Source organism: Sebastes fasciatus, chromosome 1, assembly GCF_043250625.1.
Source record: "Sebastes fasciatus isolate fSebFas1 chromosome 1, fSebFas1.pri, whole genome shotgun sequence".
NCBI lineage: Eukaryota > Metazoa > Chordata > Actinopteri > Perciformes > Sebastidae > Sebastes > Sebastes fasciatus.
In genome coordinates this window covers 18,843,034-18,866,429 of record NC_133795.1, presented here as the reverse complement: position 1 = coordinate 18,866,429, position 23,396 = coordinate 18,843,034, and the positions used below count along the sequence as shown (strand labels likewise).

At 39.8% G+C, this 23,396-nt stretch overlaps 1 protein-coding gene across 4 annotated transcripts; it reads right to left on the bottom strand.

Moving 5' to 3' along the window:
• Nucleotides 1-343: 343 nt before the first annotated feature.
• Nucleotides 344-21,796, bottom strand: tmcc1b (transmembrane and coiled-coil domain family 1b). 4 transcript variants are annotated; one of them, XM_074635664.1, is made up of 8 exons: nucleotides 21,667-21,796; nucleotides 13,305-13,478; nucleotides 9,083-9,126; nucleotides 7,536-8,313; nucleotides 4,281-4,700; nucleotides 2,050-2,534; nucleotides 1,823-1,958; nucleotides 344-1,736 (listed from the first exon to the last, which is right to left on the bottom strand). In XM_074635664.1, exons 4-8 carry the CDS (start codon nucleotides 8,136-8,138, stop codon nucleotides 1,422-1,424), a joined length of 1,959 nt encoding a protein of 652 aa, XP_074491765.1. In that variant the 5' UTR covers nucleotides 8,139-8,313; nucleotides 9,083-9,126; nucleotides 13,305-13,478; nucleotides 21,667-21,796; the 3' UTR covers nucleotides 344-1,421. The 4 variants fall into 4 exon arrangements, with proteins under 4 accessions (XP_074491765.1, XP_074491772.1, XP_074491782.1 ...); XM_074635671.1 differs by lacking the exon at nucleotides 21,667-21,796 and adding an exon at nucleotides 21,409-21,579; XM_074635681.1 differs by lacking the exon at nucleotides 21,667-21,796 and adding an exon at nucleotides 16,981-17,371 and having other exon boundaries at nucleotides 7,536-7,801.
• Nucleotides 21,797-23,396: the final 1,600 nt, after the last annotated feature.

Sequence of the window (23,396 nt, the reverse complement as noted above, 5' to 3'; positions counted from 1 at the left end):
CCAGCTGGTCGTGCCTGGAACACCTCCCAAGGGAGGCGCCCAGGGGGAATCCTCACTAATTGCCCGAACAGTCAGTCAGAAACCATGGCCTTAAATCCAATTAATCATCTTTTATGTTTTGTAAATCTTCGGGGATTACCTGTCTCCTACAAATTAAGATTCACACTGGTGACTGTGTTCATAAAACCTGGAAGAACAACTACTTTCTTAAATACAGTATATTCCACACATATGGGCAACAAGTGAACCAAAGGGACCCCAACAAGACGCTTTTTGTAGCGTAATATATGATGTACAATTTAGCAACTTCATGACATTGGAGACAAATAAGTTCAACTTTCAATTTCACCTTTTAAAACAGCAAATTTATTTGTCTTTAAAAAATAAAAAAATCAACTAAAAAGTATTACTATTTCATTGTCACTAATAGAAACAGTACGGAAGCACTGAGTCTTTGAGCACTTTTAACCGCTCTTCAAGTATGTTAATTCAGTTCATAGATTATTCTTCTGCAGTGGAAAAGCCACCAGGATAGTAGAATCCAGTTGGCCCAGAGGGCAGGGTCGCAACTCCAAACTTCAAAGTTCTTGATAGTAATATCCTGGTTGTGGCAGAACCAGTGTTATTGACTTCACACATCCATAAGAAACAAGTCAAGAACCCACTACTATTTGATCCAGTGACAAGTCTGATTCCAGAGCAATGTAGCTGATGTGCAAGCATCCAATTCTTCAGAGTGTAGTGAGCAGGAAGAGGAAGAGTTGGTCACACAAGCTGAAATTTGAAAAGATTGAGTAAAGGGGGGAAAGGGGAAAGAGCAGACTGAAAAAACCAGAGTAGCAAGTCCAGAAGAGAGAGAACATACAAAAAGAGAATATGGACAACTAAATCAGCAGAACACTGTCGGCTCATTACAGTTAAAATAAAAATAAAAAGCCATCAAATCAGCTGTATTAAAAATAGCGGTGACTTCAAAACAATACCACTTGAATCAGCTCAAAAGTAATAAAAGTCTGAATTACAATTTCTTCTGTGGGGAAACAATGCAAAGTTCTCCACATGTAAACAAATTCACTCAGAAAGAGAGAAATCAAGTGTGCGGTTCTCTCAGCCACTCCTTCAACTATGCCCCATTCACCCTCACACTAATGTGCTTGTGCCATTTGCACCAAAGATAGCAAGTCGATACCAAACATCCAGCCTTTTCTCCCCTTATTCTCTGTTTTACTCCTCTCAAAACATATTTCAGAAAAAGATAAAGTGACAAAACCTCTGACGCAACCCCTCCTGAGTGTTTTGAGAAGCTGCTGAAGAGGAAGAAAAGGAAGGACTATTGAGATTCAACTCCCTGTATGGGTCAGTGTCCTCCCTTCACACATCAGCCCCAAACCCTCTCTCCCTTCATCATTTAAATAAGACGGTCATCTGGGGTGCAGAAGAAAGTGATGCAGATACTCTGAAATGGCATCCCAGTGCCTCCAGAGGAAGGCGAGGAGGATTACGAGGAGCAGCGTGGAAAGCGTGCGGCTGCGTGTTTTCATTAAGGGGACGACACAGTTAGCCACCGTGGACACAAACACCAAAAGGACTGCCATAACAGCCAGCAGCACATTGATTAGTTTTCCAAGTAGAGTCCGTGCTGTGGCGTTCTCCAAACCCTCGAGCTGCACCACCTGCTGTTGCTGCTGCTGCAGCTCCATCTTGGAGATGCGCGTCTGACAAGCCTCCAGCGCCTCCTACAGGTGAGAGATACGAAATACGTCAGTGAAGAAGCTCTGATGACAAAAATCAGAAACATCACGTTCATTTTGGTGAAGCTTACCTGAATGTCCCTCGCTCGTTCATAAGACTGGTAAGCAATCTTCTCCTCCATGCTGGCTAGTTCCTGTTTCAAGTTGAGAATTTCATTTTGGTGCAGCTCTGTCAAATCATTGAGCTGTTCTTCTAAACGTTCACACCTGCAAAACAGCGACAACAGTACATCACAAACAGGACGTTTTCCTTCTACCCGTACAGACCTACTATACTACAGTGTATAGGATATGATACCTGAATCGTTCCTCTTGCAGGGCCTCCATGATCACCGTGTAGTCCCTCTGATAGTGGGCTTTTAAGTTTTCAAAGGACTCCTCCAGTCGACCTTGGTTTTCCCGGAGCTCTTGGATCTCATGGAGTATAGCATCGAAGCCTGAGGCCTGGCCATGTTCGAGGGTGTTGCCCTTGGAGCTAGGGGGGCCTCCAGGAGCTCCAGTCGTGCTGTTGGCTCCTGCAGAGCCAGAAGTAGCGCTAGAACAGTCTTCATCACTGCCGTACTTTGGGCTGGACTGCAACTGTCCTGTCCCGAGGGCCCTCGTTCCTCCGGGGCCAACACCCTCATCTCCCTGGGTTTCATCCAAGGAGTCTTTCAGGCCCGCAATATATTCAGCGCTGCCAAACTTGTTGCGGATGAGGGAGGCGATTTCCCTCGGCTTCGACACCACGGCTCCAGCTGCAGAATGAGTGGCTTGAGAGAAACTGGAGAGGCCCCCTGTCACCTGTAATGAGTGAGTTCAGGTCAGTACTCAGGCTGCGTCGAGCTGTTATTGTAAATTGCCCGGCTGTGTTGAATACTCGATTCTGATTGGTAAATCACGGTGTTCTGCGGTCGGTAATTTTATGTATAACAGACCGTTGCTATGTATAGCAGACTGTTGCTATGGGCGCAGTTCTGATGTCGGACTCTGGTGGACCGTTTTTGTGTCAAAATATTGATTTCTTAAATAAGTAGCCGTGTAATAAGCGGGATAATGTACAGCGAGCGGGTCATTGTTGTGAAAGAATCCCCTTCAGGGCGATGAGAGATGGATCCTGACGCGGGGATTCTTTCACAACAATAACCGGTTCGCTGTACATCATCTCTTACTCATTAAACACAGGAACAGTGTGATCTGTATTACTTTAGAACAAATTATGATCCTGCAGTGAAAAAACATCAACAGTCTCTATAAAGTCCAAGGCTCTTATCAAATCACTGGAGCTAACAGCTAACTCTGCACTGTGGGCTAACCAGGAGGGTTCCTTCATGAGATAATGAATATTTTCCACCCATTACTTTTTAGTGCTTTGAGTGCCATAAACTAATTGCTATCTGCATGGGAATGTAGAACTAGAAAAATGAGGTCTGGGGCGGATGTTTAAAGAGTATACAGTGTACATGATTGTTCAGTGAATGTCAGACGTAGTCTTATACAGTCTAAAACGTGACACAGACTATCATTCCAGGGAAAAGTTACACAGCTTTTTTACTGTTTCACCTGTTTGTAATCAATGTTTAGTCTATGATCTGTAATGTAACACATTCTTTCTAGTCATGCAGTAAACTTTACACATATTGGAAAAAGCATTTTTCATTGTTTCTCAGAGGTTTTTGGGAAGCTTTGGGAAGCTTTGGGAAGCTTTGTGGAGGCTTTGGGAACCTGATCCACTCATAGCCAAAAATGGTTGTTTTGTTTGGAACTGAAGTTAATCTTGTGAGTGTGGAAAATGGACTCTGGATCCACGTATGATTTGCAGCAACCCTTATGAAGTATTACATGTGGAGAGGCAGAGATTTCATAATGAAGATAGAGGAGGTGTGTTCGATAAGATCTGGGACCTTGTACTGAAATGTTTTCAGTGTGAGGACTAGTGTGTTGTGTCCAATGTAAAGCAACTTGTTGTGTACAGTATATTCGTTATTTTTTAACTATGTATATACACTTTTGTTTTGTTTTTTTAAAGAAAAACTGCTTTGTATTTCATTTAAATATGACTGTGGTTATTAACCATTTGTGTTTTGTTTTTGTTTTCTTGTTTGTTGTTTGTATTCCTGCTATACTCTCAAATATAATAAACACACATTAAAAAAATAAATAATAATATCTGCATGGTTACATACCATTATCGGCAAGTGGAAACGTTTTTGTTTTGTCTGGGTGAACCGACCCTTTAACTGGAACAACTGAGGAACTAATTCAGGTTTCTGCTTTCAACTGAGACATCCACCTGATTCAAGACTACGACATAAACTGCTATTGGAGATTTTGACTCTGTTCCACTTATGTGTGCCAGTAAACCATGTGCCATACTAGTACACCTAAATGGAATGCAGCCATTATTCATTTTATTGGTTACTCAGTCGACAAATTTAGATGAAATATTTTTCGGATGCAAAGTTTTTGTTAATAAAATGACATGGAACCCTTCCTGAGAGTGGGTTCTGGCGACAAAAGAACAATGACGAGACCAGGAAAAGAACACACCTTGGCTCCGACATCTTTCAGCCCCTGGTGCATGTCTCGGAAAACATCTTTGGGCTGGCGAGGGATGCCGTTGTGCTCCACCTCTCGAAGCTTCCGGTGGTAATGCTCCAGCTTCCTCTGCAGTTGCTGGATCGTCTGAGCTGACTTTTGGTTCTTCTTCTCAAACACCTGTTTGATGCGTGCACTCTGCTGTTTGTCTGCATTGTTGGCGAGTTTCAGGTATTCGGCCACGTTGTCGTCACGTGCGGTTTGTTCAATTTTGATCTGTTCTGTGAGTTTGAGGATCTTCTGTTGCAGTTGGGCAATGGCCTGCTTAGTTCGCTGGGGGTCTGGGGTACTGTCAACTACATCGTACCCGTCTGCACCGTACGGGAGCGTGTTGGGTGACACAGCGGGGCCTGATCCATCATAACGATCCAGCTGTTCAAATGACAAAAAAGGTAAAAATATGAAGAAATGCTTTTGATCATTTGAAGTTTGTCACAATAGAACTTAATCATGCATTATTGTGCGAGCACTGGGCGATGTGACGCTGATAATACTTAGCAATTTGGTGTTAATGATATTGTTTCTCTCTATAGTTTTAAAGGTTTTGTCTAAAGAGGACCCTAACAGTATCTAATGTGAACACTGTTTTAAATCAGCTGCATTGGCTTTAATATAAGGCTGTTTTTTTTTCTCTGGAAACCAACATTTGAAACCTACAGACACTTGTCACTATGCATTCACATTTCACAACAGCAGATGGCGCCTGTAAAACAAAAGTTCCCTTTTGACAGTCACTTCACAGCTCCGGTTCAATGAGTCACAGGTGGAGAGATGCGGTGACTGTTGTGGGGAACAAAAGCTCAAAAATAGGCCAAGTTAACTGAGGATTGAGAAGGAGTTATGACATTGATTTTAATTTTACCCCTCCGGAGGTAGTTTAGTTCAAAAGCCCAGCGCAAATAATGTGAAGCCATAAACAGTCATTAAAGCCTTGAGGCTGAGAGGTAAAAAATGAAATCCTGGTAGTTAACACAAACTGAATTGGGCCCATCATAACAGCTACCAGCCCCTATTGGAAATGTGCCAGCTGTTTGAGCTCCTTGTACTCTGAAGAACTGCATGTAAAGTATGCGTGGACCGGTTTCAATGTGAACCATTAAGCTAGAATAGAACGTTGTGTTGTCTGACAACATACAGTACAGGAGGATGTGGTTAAAATGTTACATCAACAGAGGCGATTACAAAGAGCTGCTAGTGAATAACTTTTACAGAACTGTTTTAGTTATACGCTAACATTTACCAACAAATTACCTATTTGATTCCATGCATGTTATCTTAAACTGCAGGTATCTAGCAATAGAGCAGTAATAGAAACACTGCAGCAAAAAACAGGTTCTTGGCTAATTCATTTTTTATCTGTCTTTGTTGAAAGCTACCAAGCGGGGTGACAAAGAGATGACTCGTGTTCCACGGAGGATCAATCAACCTCAGTTGAGGATTATCAATTTCAAATTACAGGACATACGTTTTTTAAGATGAATAGGACGGAACAAATGGGGGGTGAAATGTTTCCATCTTGCTTATGACATCTGTTGATAAACTTAATTCAGTGTGGCACGACCCCCCTCGTCTTACGACGTCTACTTTCTCCCTATTTGTCATTCCAGAGATTCTCCTGGCGTACTGCTGGCATCTAGGCCGCTACTTCAATGACCATATAGTGTGAAAAGACTTCTTTTCGTCTGCTCTGATTACTGTGTCAGGTTTCATACATTCTTGTACTTTTGTTTTTGTTAAGCTACTTTAACATAAAGCCGTTTTGAGTGTATTTTTTTTCATCTTTTCTTTTAATCTGTTATGTAAAGTCCTCTTTTACACCCTTTTACAGTATAGTGTAATAACACTGTAGACATTGTTTACAGATTTATATCAATGGAAAGAAAGGAAAAGAAAGAAATTATCTCTCAAGTTTGAGTTTGTTTAGCCCTACAAGCCTTCTCTGACCCCAAGTACACTCAGAGACAGCAAAAGGCTAAATTTAGAAAGGCTTAGAGCAGAGTCACCAACCACTCAAAGGCAAACGCTGACCTTCCACCGCTGACAGCTCATCTCCCCATTCACCGGTTCATCCAGGCAAACACAAACCATTAACAGCCTTTTAACACGTGTGCACAATTCACTTTGTTCTGACATTGTTGCACAGAGATATTAGTGCATGAATCAGTTTTAATCTTTCGCATTTACAGCGAGGTTGCAAACAAACACAATGCATTTGTTTCCTCATGGGTGCACAGTGTCTCTCTGTATTACGATTTGCATTTTGAATGTTTTATGTCCTGAAGCCAACTTTTCTATGAATACACAATTTTAGGATTGAATTCAGTAATATAATGCCATGTTTTGTTATGGAAGTTGTGCTACGCATGTTGTAGGACAGATTTTATGAAAAAAAAAAAAAAAAGGCTTTACGAATTAAAAAATGTATTTTTCCAACACACCGAAAATATTGTATATGAATAGAGGAGCTGTGCAGTGATATAATAATGTTGGTGGAACACTCAGACTAATGCATATAAATGTATTAAGTGCAAAAAGAAAGAGCTAAATGTCAGTGCTATAATTTTTTATTTAATTTCTTTTATTTGGGACTAACAGGTTGTGAGTTTTAGAACGACAGTTCCCATCCAGCTTTGGGAAAGCAAGCAGGAAATATGTTGCCATGGAGTCAGTGAGTTATCTGTTGGCATCACCTTGAGCACAGTTTTTTGCGTGTATTTGTTTTGCGGTTTGGCAAATTAGAATCTTGGAAAGTGATACTGCATTATCTATTAGCAGTTCCTGAGTCCTCAGTGCACAGACAACAATTACTGGATTACTTTTGATACTGAAGAAAACGTCTCAACTTGATAAATACGAGTTCTGAAGTTATATGAAGCGTCTTTTTTCTATGATTTCTAATTAAATCTATGGGCGTTTATGTGTGACGGACATTACAGATATCCCTATAAAGGGAAAGTCACGCTGATTCCAGGAGTGAGTATATCTGTGTGTTCAGATTTGACTGAGTTATGACTCACAGAAGAAGAGCCAAGCGATTTGTTTTTTTCTCCTTCTCCATACACCCCCACACACTGGCACTCTAGGCATTGCCTATGTAACCTATATCACAAACCTCCCAGTGCATCACTTCCTACTCTGTAAATAATGTACTGTTGCTTGGCTACGGTGTATTTCACACCTGGACCACTTAACAACACTGACACTCACCTTGTCAGGCTCCTCGGTTGAGTGGTAACCAGAGGTCAGCAGCATGTCAGCTAGAGCTGGGCTGGTGGGTGTATCTGTGGTCGAGGAGGAGCGTGGGCGTCCAGCCTGCAGCAGGGCTTCATGGGTGCTGCGCCGGTGGATCTGTGGGCTACCTTTCTGGGGAGGATCCCCAGTGCCCCCCACCTTGGTGCGCCGGCTCTGCAAGCTGGTGCCTCGCTTCATCGTTGGTGGAGCACCTCGGATCTGCTGCAGAACGCGGCTCAGAGCTGCGGGAGGGGCGGAAGCGGCAGGGTTGTCAGAATCCAAAGGGAGGGCCGAGGAAGCGGGAGCGTCCCCTACTTCTGACCCTACATCAGTGGGTTCGGAGGGAGGGGCGCTTGTGCAGGACGAGACGGAGTCATGTGGGGAAACGGAGGAGCGTCGGCGCTGTGGCTGGAAGAACTGCTTCAGGCCATGGCCCAACGCTCCCATGTTCTCCAGGGCATTATGGGTGATTTTGGACAAGCCATGCTCTGACTCCGACGCCCTCCTGCCGATCTCCGGCTCCACTCGGCCTCCTGTGTCCGGCTCCTCTGGACTCTGCTCACTATTACCCTGATCCATCAGAGACCTCCAGTTTCACAGTGGGGTTCTACTCGGGGGTGCAGGGGACTAGCTACGCCCCGTCGACACCCCCCCTCTGAGCGACTGGTTGAAAGCCGGGAAGCAGAGGGGACGGCGCTCAGTTGGGCCTTTTGAGTGGACATGCATCTGTGGCTTGGCTCAATGTCATGCTTGTCTACCACAAAAGGAAAATAAAATGAATTATGACATGCAGCAGTGAGTGATGAACATAATAAGCAGCAGAATATAAAAACACAAAGCAACTTAAGGTGCAGGTGCAGGTTGACACAGACATGACCACTTTCTTGCAGTTCAACATAAGGTTTCTTGTTCATTTTGACAAAAACAATTAATGATTGAAAGAAAAGCTATATTTTCTCTCTGCTGAATGAAAACAGTAGGTATTCGTTTTAGCTTAACAGCATGCGGCATGTCTGATAGTGCCAACCCGGTAATGCAAAAACACAAAGTCTACAAAATAAACAAGCTTTGAGAACAGTTTCTGAAATGTCAGTTTGTTATATTGCACATGGTGAAGGTCAATGCCTGAGGCTGTTTCTGAAATCACTTTCTATTGTTTATTTCTGCGTATTCAAGCCAGACTGTACAAATGGTGAATAATCACATTTCAGAAAGTATTCATTATGGAAATTAATTATCAACATAATAGAGAGTGCTTGGATGATGCTTACAAAGAGTGTGGAAAACATAAATGAAATTCTAAACGGACAGTGATTATTATCCAATTCTCATCTGTTTAAGGTGTTCAACGATCCACGGAGGTCTCCTCTCTTTGCAGCTCATTTTATAACAAGGCTAAACCCTGTAGACTTTGGCTCTCGGATGACAGATTACATAAAAACCATTTGCTTTACCAACATGTAATGAGACAGTGAGAAAGAAAGCCAGAGAGGAGGTGAGATAGAGTGTGACAGAAAGCTTACCATCAGCCCAGCTTCTCCTCTACTGACTCACAACTCAGGATCGGCTAAATGAACAGAAATAGAAAGAAAAAAAAAACTAAATAATATGCTCCATACAACAGAAAGGGAAAAAGGTTCAAAAATAGGATTACTGTCGCATCACTAAGAAATAAACAGACCTGAACACAAACCTTCAACTAACTGGTAGTAATGGATATGTAAAGGGGTGCTACACCAGATGAGAGACTTAAAAGCTTCTAACATGCTGACCGTATGAAATTGTCAACGACCTAATGGACCTTTGTTTAAAATCTTAAGAGCCAGCAGTAAGTCGACGCACGGTGAGCCTTGTTCTGTTATAATGGCAGCTATTGTACATTACATGGCATGACAACATTAACACGACAGAAGCTCTAGACACTGTTCACCTAGTAATACTAATAGTTCTACTTAGAAATTATCAGTAAACATGGCATGAGCGCTGCTCAAAGGAGCCGTCATTGCACAACTCATCTGTAGCCCTGATAGCCTGAGATAGACCTCCTGTTCTTCCTTATCTCCCAGGACAACGAGCCAACAACTGTGCACGCTGTCCTTAAAGGAGCAGTTTGAAACATTTCAAGGGGATGTGTTCGCAGAAATGGAATATAATATTCATAACTATGTTTTCATTAGTGTGTAATCACCTGAAAATAAGAATCGTTGTGTTTTTGTTAGCTTATGAGTCCTTCATATGGGACATAGGGAGCGGGTCCTCTTCACGGAGTCCACCGTGTTGCCCCGCCATGTTTCTACAGTAGCCCAGAACGGACAAACCAAACACTGGCTCTAGAGAGAGACATTCATGTTTTTATGTTACTCAAAGGACACCGTAATTCTCCGACACGCTTGTGAAACTGCGGTAACGTGAGCCACGGAGTGCAAAACCGTGGTACCGCTAGACGCCATCTGACTTCCGTTGCTCCTAAAGTAGTGTTATTATGGTAAGGATGGCGTCTGATCGATGCGAAAGGCGTTACCACAGTTTTGCACTCGGCGGCTCACGTTGCCGCTGTCTTGGAAAGGGAGGAATGAGTGGAGGTGTACTCAGTTGGTTGCAATCTGCAACCACACCACTAGATGTCGCCAAATCCTACACACTGTACCTTAAATAAAAAAAAATAATTACATTTTTTATGATTTCTTACATGACCAAATGGACATTGGCTTTAAAAATATTTGTTGTACAGTACTTGTACTTATATGACACTATCGAGTTCAAGGCCAAAAACAAATGTGTTAAATTAAACCTGAACTCATTACTAACAGCACAACTCTTGAGCTTTTCATAAAGACCAGAATACAATTCATTTCTATAATTTCAACAGTGAGTTTGTGATGTACCCTCCTTTAGTCTTCGAGCACCCAGACAGGCTGTTTTACAAGGCATACTAGTGAGAAGAAGCATGTTTCTCTAAATATCCAAAGCCTAAAGTGACGGGTCTGACTATAGTACAGAACATGGATTATTTTGCAGACAAATGGAAAAACGATTCCACGAGTCAGCACGAAGTATCACTTAACAAGCCAGCAGCACAATCTAGCACCAAAAAACCCTATGAAATGCTCCATTAGTGATACACAGTGACTCATTACTGCTGGTCCTGCTGTTAGATCTGCAGTGTTGGATAAGAAAGCACTCTGCTAAAGGGTAGGTGGTAGTGAAGAGTACAATAATGAAAAGAGTACCCTTACCCTTAGTATTGCTGATTAACATGCAGGTATCATTTTTTAAATGACATTACTTTTCACTTACTGCCATGGCTCATTTCACAAAAAAACAAATGAAAACATCAATAGATTATTTGCATCAAGCATCCATCAACACACTACTGGCAACTGCATTCACTCAAACATAAGTTAACATAATGTAGTTATGTTACACATTGTGTTAAACCAGAGTTGTCTACGCTCCTGAGAGCAGGTTCGCATGTGCAGTATAGCTTCATGATTAGTCGACTAATCGATTGATTAATTGTTAAAATACTTCTTCATGCAAAATATGGCAGAAAATGCTGTTTTCAGCCTCTCAAATATGGATATTTCCTGCTTTTCTCTGTTTTATATCATATTAAATTGAATATTTTTAGGTTTTGGATGACAAAACAAGACATCACCTTGGACTTTAAGAAACTGGGATGGACATTTTTCACTATTTTCTGACATTTTATAGACCAAATGATTAATCGATTAATCCAGAAAATAATAGGCAGATTAATTGATTATGAAAATAATTGTTAGTTGCAGCCCTAATGTGCAGGGTTTCATGGCTGCTGCTTTGAAACTCACAGATGACGGGTACAGTTGCACATCTGGCTCTTTGATATACATGTCGTAATGTTACAGCTATCAATTATCATATATAGACTATACAACTATGTAGACAACTGGTTTAACACCAAGCTTCATCTGTGAATGCCTCCAATCAGATAAACAGTTACTCTTCACCACATTTCCGGATCCTGAATCACTGATCATAGACAGAGAGAGTGACAGTCATTCAGTGACTCAGTGCGACGTACTGCAGTAGAAACTAAAGACAAGACATAGGAACAGACAGTCCACACAGACACGGAACTATATCCCTCATCTACAATGAAATTACAATGACGTCCGACTCCTCTAGGCTAAGGGCAAAGTGTTCTCTTCAAAGTGGGTCAGCCAACATTCGCCTATCACTCTCTGTACATGCAGTGCTCCAAGGTCACACCATCTACAGAATGCTCTGCATATCTAGAAGCATTTAAGCTTTTACTTGTGAAGAAACATTTCTGTTTAATGACAGCAAGTCCATTTTGATCTGGGAGCAATGTGTCCTCTTGGGTAATTGCTACAGCAGAGGCCTGCACGCTTTATTCCAGTATTCCTACATCTGCACATATCACTTAAGACTAGCACACAAATTACCTTTTTTCTTGTAAAGTTACAACTTTATTCTCGTAATATTACGACTTTTTTTCTCGTAAAGGTATGACTTTATTCTCGAAATATTACGATTTTTTTCTTTCATAAAGTTATGATTTTATTCTCGTAATATTACAACTTCTTTTCTCGTAAAGTTATGACTTTATTCTCGTAATATTCAGATTTTTTTTCTTGTAAAGTTATGACTTTATTCTCATATTATTACGACTTTTTTCTCGTAAAGTTATGACTCTATTCTCTTAATATTACGACTTCTTTTCTTGTAAAGGTATGACTTTATTCTCGTAATATTACCGACTTTTTTTCTTGAAATAGTATTACTTTATTCTAATTAAATTACGACTTTTATTTTATTATTACTTTATTCTTGAAATCTCAGATATTTATTTTTCCCTCAATGTGTCCCTAATACTCCGTCGTAAGTTTCAGATTGTGTTTACAAAAAAAATCTATTTAGTCATGTTTATATTGCATATTTAAAATGGGATGAAGCTCCTTTGCATTCTCCCTCCATTTTTCTTCTCACTCGCTTTAAAATGTATGTAGACCAGTGGTTCCCAACCTTTTTCCTTAAAGGACCCCTTTTCTATCATTGAGTAAACTGACGACCCCTGACTAAGGGACATATTTTATGGATATTTAACATTACACCGATCAACCAAAACATTAGGTCAGCATGGGCACCCGTACCGGTCTGCGGATACGCAGCCCCATACGCAACTAAAAATGCAATGCACTGTGTGTTCTGACACCTTTCTATCGGAACCAGCATTAACTTTTTCCGCAATTTAAGCAAATTTCAAAATGTTCCCTTGCTGTCTAATATATCCCACCCACTGCCAGGTGCCATTGTAATGAGACAATCAATGTTACTCACTTCCCCTGTCAGTGATCTTAATGTTATGGCTGATTGGTGTATATTCAATGCATAACAATAACCGTACAGAACTGATAAACTGTACAATTAACCCAAATAGTGAACGCAACAACTGCAGGAAGTTTGTGTTAAACAAGCGATTTGAATGAATTTTGAGCAGATTATTTCCTGTGAATATTGTATCAGAGATGAGTTTTCCTGTTATTTTTAGGGACTTTAAAATACAATTCTCTGAATAATGTTTTTTTTTTCTTCTATTTTTAACAATCATACATACTTAACAGGCTTACTAATCTTCTTCTTTTGACTGATATTCTTCTTTTAAAAATAAATACCTTATATAACTTAATTATGACAGAGATACACACAGTTCAGCAAGAGTCCAAGTGCAGATAAACATACCTTCAGATGTGGTCATCAGCAGATGATTTGTGGATCTATTAACACAGGAAAAGGCTTAATCCGAGCAAATTTCCAGCTCTGCTTCTTCTGGGAAACTCTCACAACTGGAAAACTGGTGGGATAGCTGTCAAACTTTAGTCAGCTGTTTCCGTGGACATTTAGAAAAATCACATGCTGCAAAGAAAAACAAAAAACACAGAGGCAAGACAGCGTCAGAAAGGGTTTGTTAGGAAGGGAATTTTCTCACATTTTGAAACTGACAACTTCCGACACACAAATGATATCACGATTTAATAAAATGTTATTTCAAAAAGTCTGCCATATTTTTTGTTTTAATGATGTCTTACTGTAGGACAGAGTATCCTAATGAAATGCTACACTACATAGGCTATCTGTGATCATCCAGACTATGGTTTAACCTCAGTAATGATTGATTATTTTTCATGAAAATTTGGATGAATTCTCATGTAAGGCAGCCATCATATCAGTTTACCGCTGTGTATAAATCGGCTGGCCAGACTTGGTTGCTGGGTCTGTCCACCTCAAACTAAATAAATTCAAAATATGAATCGTCAAAATACGTGGGGACATGAAAGCAGAAAAACAGGACAATAGTTATAGTCACTGATCTGTCAGATATTTATACCATCAGGGCTTCACATCAGATGTTATTTTAAGAATCCTCACATGCCATTTCTTACCAACGGTTTTGTATCACTTCATGAATATATATTGTAGACCAGAACTATCAGAAATTGTATGCAGTCGAGAGAACTATCTGTAATATAAGCTGAATGCATTCAATCTCTCTGACTGATAAATGTCACCACACAACACTTATTCTATTAACAGAATAAACCTTCACAGTGCAAAATCCAACAAATAAAATCAAAATTTCTCCAATTAAACAAGAAAGAAAAAGTTTCTATAAAACATCATGTTGTTGAACCAACATCTAAACCAATCAGCTCTTAGATCAGAGGAGAAGTTTTGCAGTTGGTGGAAAGCAACTGGCTCCAAAACCAGCAGCCACCTTGATCTTGTGAGGTTAGCCATTAGCTGGTGAACATAGTAAAACATCTTGGAAGCTAAAACCATCATTATGTTGATGATCATTACCATCATCATCATTATTATTTTTAGTAGTAGTAGTAGTAGTAGTAGCAGTAGAAGTAGTGGTAGTATTAGGGCTGTCAAAGTTAACGCAATAACACGTTAACGCACATTAATTTTAACGCCACTAATTTCTTTAACACATTAATGCAACTTGCAATTTTTAGGTTGTAGCGAGCTCATATGAAACTAGAAAACCTAAGGAATCCATTGGTACGATGTCATACTAGCTTGTTGGGAGGAAGGCTAAATAACACCCCAAACTTACACTAAATTTTCGCAAAAAAAACTGTCATGGCCATTTTCAAAGGGGTTCCTTGACCTCTGACCTCAAGATATGTGAATGAAAATGGGTTCTATGGGTACCCACGAGTCTCCCCTTTACAGACAAGGGCTTGAGTTTGCCATGTTATGATTTGAGCATATTTTTTATGCCAAATGCAGTACCTGTGAAGGTTTCTGGACAATATTTGTCATTGTTTTTCGTTATCAATTAATTTCCAATAATACATATATACATACATATGCATAAAGCAAGCATATTTGTATTAAATAATTGACAAATCTCCCTTTAAGGTGCATTCTGAACAGATTAAAAATGTGTGATTAATTTGCGATTAATCAGAGGTCAAATTTCATGTATACACCTGTCTATATAACACATGCAATAAAGTTGAGTTGGGACAGACCAAAACATTCATTAGTGCACAGAAATACCAATCCCCAATAAATGCTTATGGTTTATAAATTTGTTATGGATAAATGCTAACCATAACAACTTTATAAAGCAATAATATAGCCTATTAGAGTCTGGGCTATTCAGGTAGTTGTGGACTTATTTTGCCCTCAATTATAGTCTGTGGCTTCATAACAGGGAATGAAATAAACACCTGCCACCTGCCAAAAACAGGGTAAATGTTGGCTGTATTATTTTATTTGCAAAGAGAAATGCAAATGCAGATCCTACTATTCTGATATTCTGCATAATTCTTTTTTTTTTTTTACTTTTTCTGCTATTATACACAGTCCTAGTGTTTATGATTCTAAAACGTTCTACATAGATTTCAGAAGTGGCAGACAAAAAAAGTTGTGTGGCTAGTAGAAATGTTCAGTGACCTGCCACAGTGGCACGTGAGGAAAAAACTTAATTTCAGACCCTGCTTCATAACTTAAAGGGACTGTTTGTAACTTCTTACACGTATAAATCACCCGGGTCGGTGTCCCATGCACGCTTGCATATGCGCGCTCGCGTGTGGCTGGAGTCTGTGCTCCCCTGCCTGCCTGCCTGCCTTCGCTCAGCTCGCTCCACCTCACGTGTGTGCACGCACACTACACACTGCAGAAGAGTTAGTAGCTCTGAGAATATCTAGTGAATGTACAGTGGACGTTTGTGCAGAAATAACTGCTGCAGCTCTTCCAGACCAACAGAGGTTTCCCGTGTCTTGTGAAGAGAGAAACATTATCACCTCCGACCAGGTGCCGGCTGACTTTCGTTGACTTAACGGCCACAGATGTCGCTGTTAACAAGCATTTCTGATTCTTACAAACAGTCCCTTTAAATGTTAACCATAACAACTTTATAAAGCAATAATATAGCCTATTAGAGTCTGGGCTATTCAGATAGCTGTGCAGTTATTCTGCCCCCAACTATAGTCTGTGGCTTCATAACTTAAAAATGGCAAAATGAAAACGTGGTTTAATTATGCACAGCACAGGCCTCCAAGGAGTTTAATTAACTGTTGTAATGTTAATTAAGAGTGCCGAATAGCCTCCTGGGGATATATCTGCAGGAGATGAACCACTTCCTGTCTTCTACAGCCACAACTGAGATAGAATAATTCACCATCACCACAAATGGTTAAACACAACAATGTACCCGGACGAGCACCGCTCTCTGCATGAATACGCGGATATACATTCCGATGAGATCATCACCACTTCACCCTTCACTAGTAACAATCAAGTTCCCCTTTTCTTTTACGATGTTAAACACACAGTTTGATTAAAACACACACTCTAACGTTAGAGAGCTTTATACTATCACCACACGGCTCAGGTTAGTTAATGACTCAATAGGTTACAGGTGCATTGGTGTCATAATACATGGAGGGTAACAGTAGTTACACGTATGTTTAAATATGAAATAAAGCAGCTGGAGTGATGAAAGTAATCATAAATACTGGTCTGTATGTAACGTTACTAAGTTACTGTTACTAAGTTACTGAGACTAGTCTTGAGCCCAACGGTCAACGGTTTAACGTTACTAAGTTACTGAGTAGTCTTGAGCCCAACGGTCAACGGTTGAACGTTGCTAAGTTACTGAGACTAGTCTTGAGCCCAACGGTCAACCGTTTTACGTTGCTAAGTTACTGAGACTAGTCTTGAGCCCAACGGTCAACGGTTGAACGTTAGTAACGTTAGCTAGAGATAAGAAGAGGATGGAATTAGCATCCCTTTGCTAACCAACGGTCGTAGGCCTTAGCCTTTAAAAACACTCGGCTGTAGGAGATATTTACTGAAAACATCAATGTAGTTTATCGTTTTATTGTCGGGTGGTGCCAACCGTGGAGGTAGATAAAGTCCGGATACATCGTTGACCCCGGTTTTGATGGCTTGTCTGCTCCTCTTGTAGCTAGCAGGGCAGGCTAACTGTGGTGGTGCACCGGGGGGTGTTCGTTTTCCTCCACGGAGCACACCGGTGCTGCGGGGCGGGGCGGGGCCACAGTGTTATGTTACTGTATGCGTAAATACGTCAGGGTCTGTGTACTGAGTAGTTAGCACGTATAACAGCTGCTTTCATAACAACCAGAGCATTTAAACTTTTAATTATAATACTGTATGTTCTTGCCTTCTTCTCTACCATCATCGTTAAGCAACTTCTTTAAATCTAACTCTCAAATTCATTCATATAATACTAGACAGGTTAATCATCTTCACCTGCCTTTTTACAAAACTAAACATGTCCAGTACTCCCTCAGATATCGAGGTGTACAAATATGGAGCACCAAAATACATTATTATTATTATCAAGAGCTCGTTATCCTTAGAACATTGTAAAAGGAAATTATCATCACATTTAATTCATGATGTCTAATTATCTTTTGATATGTTTAGATATATTTTATTTTCTTCTGTACTGTTTTTTTTGTATGTATTTCATTGTTTTTATTGGATTGTTTTCCAGTTTGGTTAGGATTTTTCTGCACATTTTGTGTACTTTTTGTTGTTGTTTAACTTTTATTGTATTTTTAAAATTATGATAGTTTAGATCTTTCTTCCTTTTTTGTTATTGTTTTTTTTTTTCTTCTGGGGTTGGGAGGAGGTCCTTTGTATAAGCCTGTGGCTTCTTGACCTCTCCTGATACATTTCTTTCTTTTGTTCACTGACTGGATTTTGTGCAGTTTTATATTATGTGCAAATAAATCAATTTTAAAAAATCTGCATCTATCTGCACTACCTGCAACCACCTCTCCTAACCACTGGTGCACTTTAAACTTTAAACTTACTTTACACTACATCCCATATACCATTTTATAGACTGCACATATTACATCTATTTATTTTACTACATACTAAATTTTTTTATTGACGGACAGTACACGCTATGTCCATTCACTATGTCCATTCACTATGTCCAGTTACTATGTATATTCTGTATTTCTATTTATTGTTTTATAATCTTTTGTACACCTGTACCTCTGTATCTGCGCTTTGCTGCTTTGACACCTGAATTTCGTAATATTGTGTATTCTATAGATATTTATCTCTAGGTGTTAATATTTACTGTGTATTTAGTGTTCCTCTGCAATGCCTATACAACCTGCTGCTGTAAAACAATCATTTCCTAATTTGGAATCAATAAAGTACATCTATCTATCTATCTATCTATCTATCTAACTATTAGGGCTGTGTATTACCAAGAATTTGGCGATATGATACGTATCATGATTTAAGGGTTACGATTCAATATATATTGTGATATATTGCGATACTATAAGCAATGCGATATATTGCGAATGTTTTTAATCTAATTTTAGGAAAACTGTCATGAAGAACACACCACCATGTGCAAAAATTCTGAGTAAAAAAAGATTACTTCTCTATACAGTCAGAACAGTGAGATCTGTATTAGCATTTATCACAGTAACCCTGTAACATCCAACATCATAGCACTACTTTGCTGCATATCTTTCAGTCAATCTTTGCATGTAAACTATCGATTAAAAAATCGATACAGCGTTTTTGAGAATTGATACAGTATCACAAAACATCATATTGCGATATCCAATATCTTTGATATTTTCCTACACCCCTACTTAGCTATACAGACTCATGTGCATTCAACTTTACTACCCAACATTGCTGATTTGAACTGTGGCCATCATGTAATGTCACCATAGATTAATGTGGTATACCTGTTCAAATAACTTGAAATACTCCTACATCAGCATTTTGGTTGTTGCACAATCTCATAGATACCATTACAGTTTAGTGATACAGTTACTAAAATGTAATGAAGTAATAAAGTACTAACTGTCACACCCAAATGTCACATTATTAATAAAGATATTGAGTCATAAATATTGAGGCATCTGTTTATGACATTACACTACACTTAACACCGCCCAGTAGACCACTTACACACCAAAAACTGACAATAACCTGATATTTTCAGGTGGAATTTCATTTCATTCTCCCTGTGCAATATCATTTTCCACTTGTGCAATTTTGTTAATAGTCTGTTTATTGTCAATACTGTATATACTGCTCCTATTTTTATACTTCCTTCTATTTAAATGGTTCATATTTTGTTACACTTTCTTTAGCTCTTTTTTTACTCTGTTATAGCTGATGCATCTTGTTTTTTGCACTATCCCCTTTGCTGCTGTACACTACAAATGTCCCCACTGCGGGACTAATAAAAGAATATCTTATCTTATCTTATGTTATCTTTTCTTATCTTATCTGGACCTTGAGTCTGCAATAAAGTTTGAATTGAATTGAGTTGAATTGAATATAAATATATTTCTCTAGTGTTGACATTTCCTGTGTGTTTACTGTTCCTGTGCAATGCCTGGATAACCTGCTGTTGTAAAACACATTTTTTTTTTTTTTTTTCCTAATGGATGGTAACAGGTTTCGATAAATGGCAGACAATACTTTACAAATTATGTATGCTGCAAGGCTAGGGAACATCTTGCATCTGTTTACCAAAAGAAATGACCTCGCATTACTGTTATAGCTACTAATAACTCATACACTTTGCTATCACATGTTTATATTTTATATTTTCTGTTAGTTGTAGTAGTCTGGTATATGTATTCTAACACACATATGAATATATATATGTCTATAAATTGCAAATTCCCCCACTGTGGGACTAATAAAGGAATATCTTATCTTATCAACTCTTAAAAAAAATGTAACTCCATTTCATAGAGATGGATGATAATCCTGATACCACCATGAAACAGCCCTCACAGGTGTGAGAAGCTCCAACACACCAGGTGAATAGAGTCTATATGGAGAGTCTATATGGAGGAGAAGGGAGGTATTGGGTAACCATCTGTCACATCCTCCCACCAGGCTTTCTTAATCACACCTCAGGAGTCTTGTATTTCACGGTGGCGTGTTCAAGTCCTCACAGCAGTGTAGGTTTGCATAATAGAGTCTTTACATTTGGTAATAAAAAGCCAGTGGGGACAAAGTCATAAAATTGTGCACAGTCAGCTATAGTCATATTTAATGTAGCATGTCTGTTAATATCACTGAATCCGGCCCTGGGTGTTGTCTCCAACATTAAACCTTTACAAAGCAGTAATTATCTTTTCCTAACTCACATCACATGTAAATACACTTAACATCCACCCATCCAGATAAATGGCAGACAATGCTTTACAAATGATGTATGCTGCAAGGCTATAGGGAACAGCGTGCATCTGTTTACCAAAAGAAATGACCTTGCATTACTGTTATAGCTACTAATAATGTATACTCTTTGCTAATGTATATAGTATTTTATCACATGTTCATATTTTAAATGTTAGTTGTTGTAGTCAGGTATATGTATTCTGATATATTCTTTATATTATGTATTCTATAGATATTTATCTCTAGTGTTGAAATTTACTGTGTTTACTGTTCCTGTGCAATGCCTATATAACCTGCTGCTGTCATACAATAATTTCCTAATTTGGGATCAATAAAGTACATCTATCTATCTATCTATCTATCTATCTATATACGTATCATGATATAAGGGTTACGATTCAATATATTGTGATATATTGCGATACTGTAAGCAATGCGATATATTGCGAATGTTTTTAATGTAATTTTAGGAAAACTGTCAGCATAAAGAACACACCACCATGTGCAAAAAATCTGAGTAAAAAAAAAAGGTAACTTTTCTATACAGTCAGAACAGTGAGATCTGCATTAGCATTTATCACAGTAACCCTGTAACACCCAACATCATAGCACTACTTTGGTGCATATCTTTCAGTCAATCTTTGCATGTAATCTATTAATTAAAAATCGATACCGTGTCTTTGAGAATTGATACAGTATCACAAAACCTAATCAATCAATATTTTTTACATTTTCGTACACCCCTACTATCTATGCAGACTCATGTGCCTTTACATTCAACTTTACCACCCAACATTACTGATTTGAACTGTGACCACCGTGTAATGTCACCATATTAATGTGGCATAACCTGCTGCTGTCATACAATCATTTCCTAATTTGGGATCAATAAAGTACATCTATATATCTATCTATCTATCTATCTATCTATTAGGGCTGTGTATTGCCAAGAATTTGTCAAAAATTGTTCAGAGTCAGCTATAGTCTAATTTAATGCAGCATGTCTGTTAATATCACTGAACCCGGCCTGTGTGTTGTCTCCAACGTTAAACCTTTACAAAGCATTAATTCCTAATCACTCACATGTAACTACACTTAGCATCCACCCATCCAGACTAACCTGGGTGGTGAAATCAGGCGCTTACTCGCCGCCTGTCCGCTCAGGCTGTCAGTTAGCAGGCTGCTAGAGAGAGTCTGTAGCTCCACGGCTCCATGGTTAGCTACAGGCAGACAGGGCAGCCCGCCAGGCGGCCAGCGACAACCGGGTAAACAACGTTAATCAACCGGAACCCTTGTTCACATCGGATAACAGCATATGGAAACACATTTCATTCATAGACCGCTCCGCATAATGAGTGTTTAGCTGGCTGTAACTTACATGGGCGCTGAGAGGATTGTGTTGATGACCGTTCATTTCTCCCGATGGTGGAACACTCCCACGGTGACGTCAGACAGCGTGCTCGACGTCAGAACAGCTGAGTACCAGGCACACATAACCATCCCTATATGATGCAGGATCCCTATATGATCCCTATATGATCCCATACGATCCTATATGATCCATGATCCCTATATGATCACATATAATCCCATATGATCTATGATCCCTATATGATCACATATGATCCCTATTTGATCCATGATCCCTATATGATCCATGATCCCTATATGATCTATGATCCCTGTATGATCCATGATCCCATATGATCTATGATCTTATATGATCCATGATCCCATATGATCCATGATCCCTATATGATCCATGATCCTATATGATACATGAACCCATATGATCCATGATCACATATGATCCATGATCACATATGATCCCATATGATCCATGATCACATATGATCCCATATGATCCATGATCCCTATATGATCCATGAACCCATATGATCCATGATCACATATAATCCCATATTATCCATGATCCCATATGATCCATGAACCTATATGATCTATGATCACATATGATCTATGATCACATATGATCTATGATCATGGGCTCATGGCCTCAGTGTTTCTAGAATCCAGCTATGGTCCTGAATGTCTTTACACATCATTACATCAGAGAAACATATTCAGACAGTCTTTGTACAGCCAACCTTGCCCTTTATTTGTCTTCAAATACATTTTGAATCCCTCTTGCTAAATGCAAAGCAAGAAATGCTGCTCAGAGAGTCTGTTACAGCTCTGCTGGCCAAATCTGTGATGTTAACCAAAATGCATGAAGGTCAGTCTGTGAAGCTCCTGGAAACCATCAGCAGAACCTTTACCAGCTTCTCACAGCGGATTTTGGCCTTTGATGAGAAGGGAACAAATAAAATGGAGGCATGGCGTGGTACATGGGCTGACGTTCATGCTGATCAGCTGGAGCTGGGTTTGCAGGAGGATCAGGAAATACTGGATTGAGAATCTGCTGAGGAGCATAGTATGCTGGCATATAAGGGTGTGGGTTACTAAATGGATTTTGAGCTGCAGGCTTCAGAGTGTTGGCTGCACTGGTTGTTGAGGTGGTAACAGCAGCAGCAGGTAGAGTATTGGGTCTTTGAGAGGGATACTTAGGAAGAGGATACAGCAAAGGGATCTGAGGATAACCCAGATATGATTACAGGTTTGGGATCCTGAGGAGCTTGACCTTGTGGAGGCAGCGGGAGTTTTGGGAATTTGCATAGAATATTGAGGGGGAAACTGTGGCTGCTGGGGAACACAAAGCTTCCCATCATGCCTGGTGGTGGTGGCAGGTGTGGTTACCAAAGCCTCGGAGCTAGTGGCAAGAGGAGGGGTTGTTGGATGGAAAATTCCTGGTACCATGGGGAATTGTGGGGAGGGGAGATGGATACTGTGGATACTGCAGCATCTGAGGTAGTTGGGCCGGGGAGCAGCAGTGTTTTTACTGGCAGTAGTTGGTGGTACAGAGCTGGGAAACAGAGGGAACTGTGGATACTGAATGGAAATGCATGGTGCTGAGCTGCAGGTGCTTCTTGATTTTCAGTGTTGGAGTCTGTGGCATCCCCTGATGGAAGCTGTGGATGTTGTGGCAATGGTGGCCCTATAGGAGCAGGATTGGGAGGTGGAGGAGGAGGAGTCGGCCCAGGAAACACT

Bases quoted from the DNA above. Each gene is read 5' to 3' on its own strand.
- tmcc1b (XM_074635664.1), bottom strand. From the start codon at position 8,138: ATGGATCAGGGTAATAGTGAGCAGAGTCCAGAGGAGCCGGACACAGGA. The intron at 1,959-2,049 runs GTATCATATCCT...GCTGTTTTGCAG, and splicing joins CTGCAAGAGGAACGATTCAG to GTGTGAACGTTTAGAAGAAC. The intron at 1,737-1,822 runs GTAAGCTTCACC...TCTCACCTGTAG, and splicing joins AACGAGCGAGGGACATTCAG to GAGGCGCTGGAGGCTTGTCA.